The sequence below is a fragment of the Schistocerca nitens genome, chromosome 2 (assembly GCF_023898315.1).
Source record: "Schistocerca nitens isolate TAMUIC-IGC-003100 chromosome 2, iqSchNite1.1, whole genome shotgun sequence".
In the NCBI taxonomy this organism is placed as follows: domain Eukaryota; kingdom Metazoa; phylum Arthropoda; class Insecta; order Orthoptera; family Acrididae; genus Schistocerca; species Schistocerca nitens.
In genome coordinates, this window is record NC_064615.1 from 467,151,889 (window position 1) to 467,166,056 (window position 14,168).

Consider the following 14,168-nt stretch of genomic DNA (forward strand, 5'->3'; position numbering starts at 1 on the left):
GCAGTTTTAATTTTTTTGGAAAAAGGGACCGATGACCGTCGCAGTCTGGTCCCTTTAATCCCACAAACCAACCAACCATATATCTGCTGTAGCTGAGATCGACTTTTGCCATCAGTACATTGACAACAGAAATTGCCAGGGTTGGTATATTTGTGGTGCACCTGTGACATGATAGCACATAAAAATGCTGTGCTCGCACCAGCTCAGTGCTGGAGTCTCCTAGAGGCCATGTACACTTGATACAGTTGAAAAGAAAGGCACAGATGTTTTATATTTTGCCCAAATTTCACTTGTCTGTCACGATGATGCCGAGTTAAAGGCCTGGTGATGTCCCAGTGATATGACATGTTGTACTATTCCATTTGCTATGCTCTCTCTCCAACATCACAGTTTTCTCTAATTAATCTGATGAATATATTCCTGATGTATGGAATTTGTTTTCTGATGCAGCATTATTTGTATCACTATTAAAATTAACCCTTAAACAGAAACATAGGTTTCAGAGAGACCTGATTTTTTTCCAGTTCGATAGTAGGAAAAGGAAGAGAAGGAAACGTATTAGGTGAATATGGAATGGGGGTAAGAAATGAAAGAGGAAGCCACCTGGTAGAATTTTGCACAGAGCATAACTTAATCATAGCTATCACTTGGTTCAAGAATCATGAAAGACTGTTGTATGCATGCAAGAGGCCTGGAGATACTGCAAAGTTTCAGATAGATTATATAGTGGTAAGACAGAGATTTAGGAACCAGGTTTTAAATTGTAAAACATTTTCAGGGGCAGATGTGGACTCTGACCACAATCTATTGGTTATGAACTGTAGATTAAAACTAAAGAAATTGCAAAAAGGTGGAAATTTAAGGTGATGGGACATAGATAAACTGACAGAACCAGAGGTTGCAGAGAGTTTCAGGGAGAGCATTAGGGAATGATTGACAAGAATGGGTACCTTTGAGAGATGAGATAGTGAAGGCAGTAGAGAGTAAGTAAAAAGATGAGGGCTAGTACACTACTGGCCATTAAAATTGCTACACCAAGAAGAGATGCAGATGATAAATGGGTGTTCATTGGACAAATATATTATACTAGAAATGACATGTGATTACATTTTCAAGCAATTTGGGTGCATAGATCCTGAGAAATCAGTACCCAGAATAACCAGCTCTGGCCGTAATAACGGCCTCGATACGCCTGGGCATTGAGTCAAACAGAGCTTGGATGACATGTACAGGTACACGATACCACAGTTCATCAAGAGTAATGACTGGGGTATTGTGACGAGCCCGTTGTACGGCCACCATTGACCAGATGTTTTCAATTGGTGAGAGATCTGGAGAATGTGTTGACCAGGGCAGCAATTGAACATTTTCTGTATCCAGAAAGGCCCGAACAGGACCTGCAACATGCGCTCATGCATTATCCTGGTAAAATGTAGGGTTTCGCAGGGATTGAATTAAGGATAGAGCCACGGGTCGTAACACATCTGAAATGTAACGTCCACTGTTCAAATTGCCATCGATGCAAACACCAGGTGACGGAGACGTGAAACCAATGGCACCCCATACCATAACGCCGAGTGATAATCCAGTATGGCGATGACGAATACACGCTTCCAATGTGCGTTCACCACGATGTCGCCAAACACGAAGCGACCATCATGATGCTGTAAACAGAACCTGGATACATCCGAAAAAATGACATTTTGCCATTCGTGCACCCAGGTTCATCGTTAAGTACACCATCACATGCGCTCCTGTCTGTGATGCAGTTTCAAGGGTAACCACAGACATGGTCTCCGAGCTGGTAGTCCATGCTGCTACAAACGTCGTTGAACTGTTCGTGCAGATGGTTGTTGTCTTGCAAACATCCCCACCTGTTGACTCAGGGATCAAGACGTGGCTGCATGACCTGTTACAGCCATGCGGATAAGATGCCTGTCTTCTCGACTGCTCGTGATACGAGGCTGTTGAGATCCAGCACGGCGTTCCGTATTACCCTCCTGAACCCACTGATTCCATATTCTGCTAACAGTCGTTGGATCTCAACCAACGCGAGCAGCAATGTCGCGATACGATAAACCGCAATCGCGATAGGCTACAATCCGACCTTTATCAAAGTCGGAAACATGATGATATGCATTTCTCCTCCTTGCACGAGGCATCAAACAATGTTTCACCAGGCAACGTCAGTCAACTGCTGTTTGTGTATGAGAAAACGATTGGAAACTTTCCTCATGTCTGCACGTTGTAGGTGTCGCCAGCGGTGCCAACCTAGTGTGAATGCTCTGAAAAGCTAATCATTTGCATACCACAACATCTTCTTCCTGTTGGTTAAATCTCGCGTCTGTAGCACGTCTTCCTTGTTGTGCAGCAATTTTAATGGCCAGTAGTGTAGGAACCCTTGGGTAAAAGAGGAAATATTGAATTTAATTGATGAAAGGAGAAAATATAAAAATGCAGTAAATGAAGCAGGCAAAAAGGAATACAAACGTTTCAAAAATGAGATCGACAGGAAGTGCAAAATGGCTAAGCAGGTAAGGCTAGAGGATAAATGTAAGGATGTAGAGGCTTATCTCACTAGGGGTAAGATAGATACTGCCTACAGGAAAATTAAAGAGACCTTTAGAGAGAAGAGAACCACCTATATGAATATCAAGAGCTCAGATGGAAACCCAGTTCTAAGCAAAGAAGGGAAAGCAGAAAGGTGGCTGCAGTATATAGAGGGTCTATACAAGGGTGATATAATTGAGGACAATAGTATGGAAGTGGAAGAGGATGTAGATGAAGATGAAATGGGAGATATGATACTGCGTGAAGAGTTTGACAGAGCACTGAAAGACCTAAGTCGAAACAAGGCTCCAGGAGTAGATAAAATTCCATTAGAACTACTGACAGCCTTGGGAGAGCCAGCCCTGACAAAATTCTACCGTCTGGCGAGCAAGATGTATGAGGCAGGCAAAAGACCCTCAGACTTCAAGAAGAATATAATAATTCCATTCTCAAAGAAAGCAGGTGTTGACAGATGTGAAAATTTAATAAGTCACGGCTGCAAAATACTAACGCCAATTCTTTACAGATGAATGAAAAAACTGGTAGAAGCCGACCTCGGGGATGATCAGTTGGGATTCCGTAAAAATGTTGGAACACTTGAGGCGATACTGACCTTACGACTTATCTTAAAAGAAAGATTAAGGAAAGGCAAACCTGCATTTCTAGCATTTGTAGACTTAGAGAAAGCTTTTGACAATGTTGACTAGAATACTTTCGTTCAAATTCTGAAGGTGGCAGGGGTAAAATACAGGAAGTGAAAGGCTATTTACAACTTGTACAGAAACCAGATCGCAGTTATGAGTCGAGGGACATGAAAGAGACGCAGTGGTTGGGAAGGGAGTGAGACAGGGTTGTAGTCTATCCCCGATGTTATTCAATCTGTATATTAAGCAAGTAGTAAAGAAAACAAAAGAAAAATTCAGAGTAGATATTAAAATCCATGGAGAAGAAATAAAAACTTTGAGGTTCGCCAATGACATTGTAATTCTGTCAGACACAGCAAAGGACTTGGAAGAGCAGTTGAACGGAATGGACAGTGTCTTGAAAGGAGGGCGTAAGATGAACATCAACAAAAGCAAAATGAGGATAATGGAATGTTGTCGGATTAAGTCGGGTGATACTGAGGGAATTAGATTAGCAAATGGGACACTTAAAGTAGTGAATGAGTTTTACTATTTGGCTAGCAAAATAACTGATGGTGGTCGAAGTAGAGAGGATATAAAATGTAGACTGGCAATGGCAAGGAAAGCGTTTCAGAAGAAGAGAGATTTTTTAACATCGAGTATAGATTTAAGTGTCAGGAAGTCATTTCTGAAAGTAAATGATGACTAACTGACAACCTCAGCTGCCGACAGGTGTTGTTGTTATACCTCAATGTGGACAGGTGAAAATGTGTGCCGCGACCGGGACTCGAACCCGGGATCTCCTGCTTACATGGCAGATGCTCTATCCATCTGAGCCACCGAGGACACAGACGAATAGCGCGACTGCAGGGACTTATCTCTTGCACGCTCCCCGTGAGACTCACATTCCCATTGGCTTTTTGAGTCCCGGTCGCGGCACACATTTTCACCTGTCCGCATCGAGGTATAACAACAACACCTGTCGGCAGCTGAGGTTGTCAGTTAGTCATCATTTATTCCAGGGAAAAGCTGCACGGTCATTAACAGTAACTGTTCTTTCAAGAACAAATTACTGTCTTTGTATATATAGTTAAAGGCTACCCAGCCATTGACCTTTGTCTGTGCGAATGCGCACAGGTTGCCCAAACTCTTACGGGAATCGCCAAAGCGTGCGCGAGTAATGAGTGGGTGGGCAAATGTCTATAAGGTACAATACATATGTAGAATTGTGGACAGTTGGGAATGTGAGTCTCACGGGGAGCGTGCAAGGGATAATTCCGTGCAGTCGCGCTATTCGTCTGTGTCCTCGATGGCTCAGATGGATAGAGCGTCTGCCATGTAAGCAGGAGATCCCGGGTTCGAGTCCCGGTCGCGGCACACATTTTCACCTGTCCACATCGAGGTATAACAACAACACCTGTCGGCAGCTGAGGTTGTCAGTTATTCATCATTTATTCCAGGGAAAAGCTGCACGGTCATTAACAGTAACTGTTCTTTCGAGAACAAGTTACTGTCTTTGTATATATTTCTGAAAGTATTTGTGTGGAGTGTAGCCATGTATGGAAGTGTAACATGGACGATAAATAGTTTAGACAAGAAGAGAACAGAAGCTTTTGAAATGTGGTGCTACAGAAGAATGCTGATGATTAGATGGGTAGATCACATAACTAATGAGGAGGTATTGAATAGAATTAGGGAGAAGAGGAATTTGTGGCACACTTTGACTAGAAGAAGGGATCTTTTGGTAGGACATGTTCTGAGGCATCAAGGGATCACCAGTGTAGTATTGGAGGGCAGCATGGAGGGTAAAAATCATAGAGGGAGACCAAGAGATGAATACACTAAGCAGATTCAGAAGGATGTAGGCTGCAGTACGTACTGGGGGATGAAGCAGCTTGCACAGGGTAGAGTAGCATGGAGAGCTGCATCAAACCAGTCTCAGGACTGAAGACCACAACAACAACAACAACAACAACAACAACAAGTAAACACCATGTTAGCAAGCTCTCGATTCAAATACGGAACCATTGTGGACAATGCTGTATCATGTTCACTACAAGGTGAGTCAGTAAGAGAAGTGGACTGGACACAGAATTCCAATGGAAGGGGATAAATTTGAAGCTGATGGTACTATTCAGGATGTGCATAAGGAAAGGTCTGGCCGACCAAAAACATCACGTAGTCCAGGTCACCTCAAAAATCTGTGAAAGAGAGTGCACTTGAAACCGGTGTAAACCAATCAAGCTTACGACGAAATCTGAAGGCTGCAAAGTGGAAAGTGTACATTCCAAGATCGCTGCACGTTTTGAACGATGACGATCTGTATCGAAGAATGGAGTACTGCAAATGGTTTGAAGGCATGTTTCGCAAGAATGGTCTGTCATTGTGCAGTTTGATTGTCTCATTCTCCTTTGAAGGTACCATAAGTGGTATGCTGCAAACACAGATTTCACCTGCCATCTGAGAGGTGTTTGGAAATGAAAGATTTTACCTACAACAAAATGGTTTTCTGCCTCACTACCAGAGAGGTCTCGGAGCCTACTTGGATGAAAACCTACCTGGATGATGGATAGGTCGAAAAGGAGCTGTTGAGTACCCACCATGGTTTCCAGACATTACACCTCTTGACTTCTACCTGTGAGGGCCCTTAGAAAATAAAGGCCATGAGAAGCCATCAAGACATCCTTTGTGGCTATGACACTGACAGCCATAGTTTGGCCAACAGTTCAGTGGCATGTGTTGTTTGGCTGCTAATGGGGTCACGTTGAATACGCAACACATAAGGTAACCCCCCTCCCCATGCTAGAATTGTAACAGTACGTGCTTTGTTCCATTAATATTGTCTATCAAAGTGTGTCTACATTTTTATGTACACCTCTGTACATACCTGACAACAAGAAGCCATAAAATGCAGTGCTTCTGCTATGTAAATGATTTGACAGTGAGAGGGAAATGTGGAGGGCATAGGAACAGTTGCACAGTGTTGCCACATGACACATTAAAAAAAAAAAAAAACCTGTTTCTCTCAGACCAATGTTTCAGTTTAGTGGTTAAATTCAGGGTGCACAACCAAAGATACAGGAACTTCACTCAAGAAAATGTTTAATCGTTCAACTTTTCTACTAATATTTCACACTCTCTGCCCTTGTTTTCTCTAACATACTTCATAGGAAATTCATTTCACTGTATTGGATTTTACTCTCTTCTTTTTTTGTCGGCGTCAACTCTGCGATGCGTATGTCCACATAGATGTAAGGTATGTCTTAACAGCTCTTCCTTACACTTCATTGACACCTCCCTTTCCCAGACTAAGCCCCTCACACACTGGTCAGAAGCAAGGCTCTGGTGTACACTTTTGCTAATTTCTGCCTACAGCCTTGCATTTTGCATTCACACACTACCTAGATTTTAAAGTTGTCCACAGTTTCACTATCCTGTTCTTTTAATGTTAATTCATCATTTGTCTTATCTGTCTCCTCTGGTTACCACCTATCTTGCTTTTCTTCGCACTGCATTTCATCTCATATTTCTCGATTTTTTTAATTTTAATTTTTTTTATTTTTGCATTGAAGATGTTTAATTTTTCTTGTATATCCTTACAGTTGGTTCCCCACAACACAGTATCATTGGCAAGTAGCAACAACTTCTTCTTTCTTCCTCGATGAGCTTTTTTTGGTCTCTTTCACAATTTCATCCAGCACCATCACAAGTAATAATGGTGAGACCACACATCCTGTCTTCACATAACATTCCTAAACAAATGAGCCCTTCCAGCTTGGGTTTTGACACAGCTCAATCTTTGGTTATACATTTCAGTTGTTTATTCTCCAACTCCTTATTTCTCCAAGGATTCACATACCTTTTTTCGGAGGACCTATTCTGTGCTTTCACTGAGTCAAGAAATGTCATCTCCAAATCTTTCCCATACTCTCAATGCCTTTCCATCAACTGCCTCATACTAAAGATTGTGTTCTCTGTTGATCTGTCATGTCAAAAGCCATACACTACTCCTCTCTTCACTAATCTTCCACTTTTTCCCTCAATCTTCTATTCGGTATCCTCCACATTATTATTGCTACTTGTGATATTAGTATTATCCCTCAATAGTTATCACATACTTTTCTGTCTCCCTTCTTGAACTACGGAATTTATTATTCCCCTTCTCCATTCTTCAGGTATACATTTCTGAGTCCATATGCATTTTAGCAATCAATATAGCCATTGCAGCCTAGTAGATCCAGCTGCCTTCATCGTTCATCGTCTCCACCGTTATTTCATCTATCACAACTTTGTTTCCAGTTTCCATTCCTGTAACTGCTAGTTCCACTTCAAATATTGTAATATCTTTCTCTTCTTCCAGGTCCAGGTTCCTCCAGCACCACTGTTTTTCTAGTCCCTTTTCATTGCTATTTTTCACATTTAGCTGTTTGTCAAAATACTCTTTCCATCTTTTCCATATCTACTGTGTCTTCAGCTCTCCGCTTTTCCCTTTCACCAGCTGTGTTATTGCTTTCTTCCCTTGTACACCTTGTAATTCCATACTATATCCTTTTACCCCCATAACATCCTTTTCCAACTCTTGTGTGAACTCCTCCCAACTTGTCCTCTTTTCTTCTGCTACCACTTTCTTACATTTCCTTTAGATTTCTTGGTATTTCTTTTTACTTTCTTCCATTTTGTCTCTCTTCCTTTCGTGTCATGCTTCTTTTTTTTCTTTTACTGCTTCCTTCACCTTCTCATTCCACCATGGTCTCTCTGTATCCTTCAACCTTCCAGATATTCTGCCACAAGTGTTCTCTGCAGAACTTAGATGCCTCTTTGAACTTACCTCATTCCTTTTCTACACTTCCACAGACAGTGATTGGGATTTTAATCGTAAGTAATTCCCTAAACTTTTGTTGTCTGTACCAACATATTAGTTATCATTTGATCTGTGAATGTCGGTGCCTGTTTTTAGCTCTTCACATAATGGCTGACTTTTTGTTATGTCACGTAGTTGTAGTGATGCCCACATAATTTTTCCTTATATGTAATTTCTAGGCATTGCACTTTGAGTCATTACCTTGCTGGTGACAATAATTTGCTCTGTCAGTTCGACCATCATTGTCAGCTGCAAAATTTTACTGTATTCTGGTTGGATTTATTTTGTGTGTGTGTGTGTGTGTGTGTGTGTGTGTGTGTGAGAGAGAGAGAGAGAGAGAGAGAGAGAGAGAGAGAGAGAGAGAGAGCTAGCTCTATATGACTTTAATAGATGTAGGTATACCATTTGCTGAATTCTTTCACACAGAATTTTTGTTTGTCATTTGCAGGCAAGATGAGAAAGAGAGGATGTATTGTAAGCAAATTGTTGGCTAAGATGATGTGCAAGTCAGGTCTCTCACATGTCATCACAATGGATTTACATCAGAAAGAAATTCAGGGATTCTTTGACTGCCCTGTTGATAACTTGCGTGCCTCACCCTTTCTTCTTCAGTATATACAGGAATGTGTAAGTATCAAAATAGTGCGTATGGAAGTATTGGTGCTACTGAAGTTTAAAATTAGAGATATGTTTTGTGAGGGTCCAGTTTGTTGTATAATACATTCGAGACAATCTACCATTTTAACATCGTGCAACTCCTTCTCTTTATTGATCCCTGCAAACTTCCAGTATTACACAGTCTTATTAACTTGGTAATAGCTATCAACACCACAATTAACAGTAATGTAATTATTAGGTAAAACAGAATTTACAAGAAATATACAAATTGAGCTCTTTTCGAGCTCGACCGGCTCAAAAAATTCTCACAGAGAGAAATGAGTATCGCTTCTCCAGTAAGTTCAGTATGCCAGTTATATTGTGTCTTTACACATGATTGCACACAGCCCGCATTTCCTCTTGGTGAATTGTCAAGACTTCTATCAGTAGGCTGGCACAAGCTGATACCGATGACTTGGCACATTACTGCACCTTATCTCAGAGGAGACCCTGGAACTCATAGATCGACGTGCATCACCAACAATAGTCAAATGTTTTATTCAGGAAACTGAACATGTGCTTACTTGTTTGTACAGGAAAATGATGCTAAGCGTTTGCACCCTTTGTGTATCTTTGTCACCTTACAGTGCCTCAGCCACCACAAATCAAATTACAGTAAGACATTTTTAAATAATTAAAAACTCTGACTACAAGTCACCACAGTCTCCAGTATACTGAAGGAGTAGTTCGTTAACTGTAAGTTTTAGTTTAGTTTTTAGGTAAAATCCAGATTGATTTAAAATTATAATGTGATCTATGTAAGCATTTACTATCAAATATTATTATTTTCTGGAACTAAAGGAGAAGAAATACTGTGAAGATGAAAAAAGGAAGTGAGGAGGAGATTTTACTTAAGTCTCCATGGAGACCCATCAACTGTTGGGATGTAAGAAAGGGAGAAAGCAGTATGAGAGCTTGAAATGAGAGAATCTAATTGTCTTGGCAAGTATACGGAAAATGAACGCAGTGGTAAAGGTTATTCGATATCTTTCAAAGGAAGAAACACATATAAATAATGGAAACGAGCAAGGACAATTTTGTATTGTGTAATGTAATTTTTAATCTATATCTGTACTTCTATAAAAAGAAAAGTTGTTGTTTAACGTTGTTACCAAAAATCATAAAGTTATTGACCAGTTTACGTCCTATTTTTACTTGCTATGTAATGAACATTCAGATGGACGTACCTTATATCTTTTTTAATGTATATACTATATAAATATGTATGTAATATACACAGTCCAGGCACATTAATGTGACCACCGCTTATGTTTGATGTCAACGTGCAATAATCTCTCACAGCTGGCAGGTGACAGCACTAGCATTGGTGGGTATATAAAACTATAAAACGTATGTCGGAGGGGGGGGGGGGGTGCAGAAAACAATGCAGTGGTCATAATGCAGAAATAGAGTGATTTATCTGACGTCAAAAAGGACATGAACATTGGCTTTTGGGCCAAGGGTGGAAGCACTTCCAAAATGGCTAAGTTTGTAAACTGTTTGCATGCCGCTGTCGTTACACAATACTGTGCATGCAAAATGGAACTATCCAAAATGCATCAAGGCAGCTGCGGTGAACGGCAGGCCATAGATGATGGGAGTCAATGATGATGTACAGGCTAGGTGTACAACTGTTGAGCAGCTGACCACCCAAATGAGCCAAGAGGCTACGGACAGTGTCTCCTCAATGTTTATTTGGCAAACATTGCTGTATATGGGCATCTGCATAAGGTTCATCACTGATGTTGACTGCTGTTCATCATTGATGGAGTCTGGAATTTAGATGCCAGTACAGCAACTGGACATCCACGGATAGCCTTTTTAGATGGATCACTTTTTGTGCTCTGGATAGGTGGCTGTTGGCATGTGCAGTGTGAAACATCTGAAAGCAAACGGGGAGGGAGCGTTATGGTCTGTAGAATGTTTTTGTGGTATTTCCTGAGTGATCTCGTCATTCGGAAAGGCACAGTGAATCAAAACAAGTAAGCATCTTGTGACGAAGCACGCTGGGATAATTTTAATTCCCCTCTTGTTTTTCCATTTGCCTCCTTAAATTCATTTTGTTACTTTTAACTATTTACCCTTAACATACACGAGCATAATCTGCATTTTCATAAAAGAGAAAGATTGGCCCTCAGTTTTAAAGAATATAACACCAGATCTATGTAATTGATTTTCTAATTTATTTTGACTATTACTAGTTAGTATCTTTCATTATAGGATGAAATCAGCAATTGTTTTACAACTTACATAGTATTGTTGACATATAAACAAATATAAATTCTGTACTAATTATAAACATTTGGAAGACATACTAATAGTAATTGTGAAGTATCTATTTGGCTCTATTTGAAAACATTTATTAAAACCAGCCCTGAATTAATTCCAAAGTTAATGGTTTTGTCAAAGTATTGTTTGCATAGCTATATTTGTTAATTTCATGATTTAAACAAATACGAGGGCAGTTCAATAAGTAATGCAACACAATTTTTTTCTCGGCCAATTTTGGTTGAAAAAACCGGAAATTTCTTGTGGAATATTTTCAAACATTCCCGCTTCGTCTCGTATAGTTTCATTGACTTCCGACAGGTGGCAGCGCTGTACAGAGCTGTTAAAATGGCGTCTGTAACGGATGTGCGTTGCAAACAATGGGCAGTGATCGAGTTTCTTTTGGCGGAAAACCAGGGCATCTCAGATATTCATAGGCGCTTGCAGAATGTCTACGGTGATCTGGCAGTGGACAAAAGCACGGTGAGTCGTTGGGCAAAGCGTGTGTCATCATCGCCGCAAGGTCAAGCAAGACTGTCTGATCTCCCGCGTGCGGGCCGGCCGTGCACAGCTGTGACTCCTGCAATGGCGGAGCGTGCGAACACACTCGTTCGAGATGATCGACGGATCACCATCAAACAACTCAGTGCTCAACTTGACATCTCTGTTGGTAGTGCTGTCACAATTGTTGACCAGTTGGGATATTCAAAGGTGTGTTCCCGCTGGGTCCTTCGTTGTCTAACCGAACACCATAAAGAGCAAAGGAGAACCATCTGTGCGGAATTGCTTGCTCGTCATGTGGCTGAGGGTGACAATTTCTTGTCAAAGATTGTTACAGGCGATGAAACATGGGTTCATCACTTCAAACCTGAAACAAAACGGCAATCAATGGAGTGGCGCCACACCCACTCCCCTACCAAGAAAAAGTTTAAAGCCATACCCTCAGCCGGTAAAGTCATGGTTACAGTCTTCTGGGACGCTGAAGGGGTTATTCTGTTCGATGTCCTTCCCCATGGTCAAACGATCAACTCTGAAGTGTATTGTGCTACTCTTCAGAAATTGAAGAAACGACTTCAGCGTGTTCGTAGGCACAAAAATCTGAACGAACTTCTCCTTCTTCATGACAACGCAAGACCTCACACAAGTCTTCGCACCCGAGAGGAGCTCACAAAACTTCAGTGGACTGTTCTTCCTCATGCACCCTACAGCCCCGATCTCGCACCGTTGGATTTCCATATGTTTGGCCCAATGAAGGACGCAATCTCTGGGAGGCACTACGCGGATGGTGAAGAAGTTATTGATGCAGTACGACGTTGGCTCCGACATCGACCAGTGGAATGGTACCGTGCAGGCATACAGGCCATCATTTCAAGGTGTGCGTAAGGCCGTAGCATTGAATGGAGATTACGTTGAAAAATAGTATTGTGTAGCTAAAAGATTGGGGAATAACCTGGTGTATTTCAATGCTGAATAAAACAACCCCTGTTTCAGAAAAAAAAATGTGTTGCATTACTTATTGAACTGCCCTCGTAATTTGGACTAACTCTTGTAGTAGAAGAAACTGTTACAGAGGAATTTTTTGATGTATTCAGTTAATTTAATGAGTTAAGTTTTAATTGTAATTTCTGTAAATTTAACTTTAAACAATGTGTAGTTTCAGTACTTATTATTGGGAGGATATATAAGGGCCCAGTTTTTGGTCATGAGTCAGTCAGTCCATGGCAGAGTTTCAGACAAGTAACCTGTGCTGGTTAGAACAACAACAATGCTTCAACTTAACAGTGTAATAAGTGTTGAACAACTAGGCCATGTGTAGAAACCATGACAATGTCTGCTCCATACATACCTGATTGTTCTTCAAGAACTGTGAACTTTGTGGTTAGGTTTTTACTGCTCGTAGATGTTCAACAGTAAACTATTGTTGCAGTATGTGGAGGTTCCCCTGCAAACTATTAATGAGGCTTATGGAAAGTTTAAACAATAGTGCACTTGCTATACGTATATAACCGTATATTATCGGGGGATTGTGTAAAGTGAAAGTAAAAGTCAGTGAAACGTAACTGTGCATCTGTCGGTTACATTATTTACCATAGTCAGTGTCCAGATTACAAACCCTGTTTTTCAGCCAGTGTAGCAGCGCTACACCTCAGCACTGAGAGCAACAAATGAAGAAATAAAGCAGGTGCAACTGCTACAATCTATTCTTGGGAACCATGTCCACCCCCTATGTGCAGTTTGTTTTTCCTCGGCACAGTGACATCTACCAGCAGGACAGTGCAACACGTCACACAGCTTGCACTGTATGGTCATGGCTCGAAGAGCACCTAGATGAGTTTACTGTACTCCCCTGGCTACCAATCATCCCTGGATCAAGAATCTGTTGGACCACCTAGATCTGGCTGTTTATGCCTTAGATTCTCAACCAAGAAACTTAGTGCTACTGGCCAAGGCACCTGGCTCCAAATCCCTGTCAGATCTTCCAGACCCTAATTGATTCTCTTCTTGTACACCTTGCAGCAGTCTGTGCTGCAGAAGGCAGTTAATCATGCTTTAGATAGATGGTCGCATTAATGTGACTGAACAGTGTATGAAGGGGAAAAGTTTGTAAATGATTTTCTGCAAATTTTTACACAATAGTCTAATGAACATTCAGATGGAGATAAGTTCTATATGTAAAGCAAAAAAATAAGTAAATTTAAATCGCTTGGAGAAACTGTGTGGCAAAATGGACTAGAAGAATCTGCAGTAGGTGTAAAAGTTAATAAAATGGAATGATCATACAGTTCGACAAAGAATTTTCACAAAAAGGAATATGTACCCAGAAAAACAAAACTGTATACTACAGTGATATGACTATAATGTTTATAAGGATGTGAATGCCTAATGATGAGCTATAAGCTGGACAAAAAGACAGATTATCAGAAAAATAATGGGTGCAATACAAACTACAGATGGTTGGCAAATAAGAAATAATGATGAGATCTACATAAATTATAGAGAAAATATCAGAAGTAATGGGTAAGTGAAAATAAATCTTGTTTCTACACATCTACCAAATGAGTGAGAACAGGCTAACAAAACAATTATTCTTGTATTCATGTTAGAAGAAAGAGACAATAGCAGTGATTACAGAAATAAGGAAATAACCAGAAAGAAATAACATCAAAGAATCTGAAACCTTTTTAAGAATAAATTACTAAATTTAGAAG

General features: G+C 40.6%; 1 protein-coding gene across 2 annotated transcripts in view; it reads left to right on the forward strand.

Moving 5' to 3' along the window:
* LOC126236378 (phosphoribosyl pyrophosphate synthase-associated protein 2) overlaps positions 1–14,168 on the forward strand; it is a 92,025-nt gene that overhangs the window by 33,986 nt on the left and 43,871 nt on the right. For both annotated transcript variants that reach the window (XM_049945634.1, XM_049945635.1), the window contains exon 5: positions 8,483–8,661. In XM_049945634.1, coding sequence (XP_049801591.1) covers positions 8,483–8,661 — 179 coding nt within the window. The remainder of the gene's footprint in view (positions 1–8,482; positions 8,662–14,168) is intronic.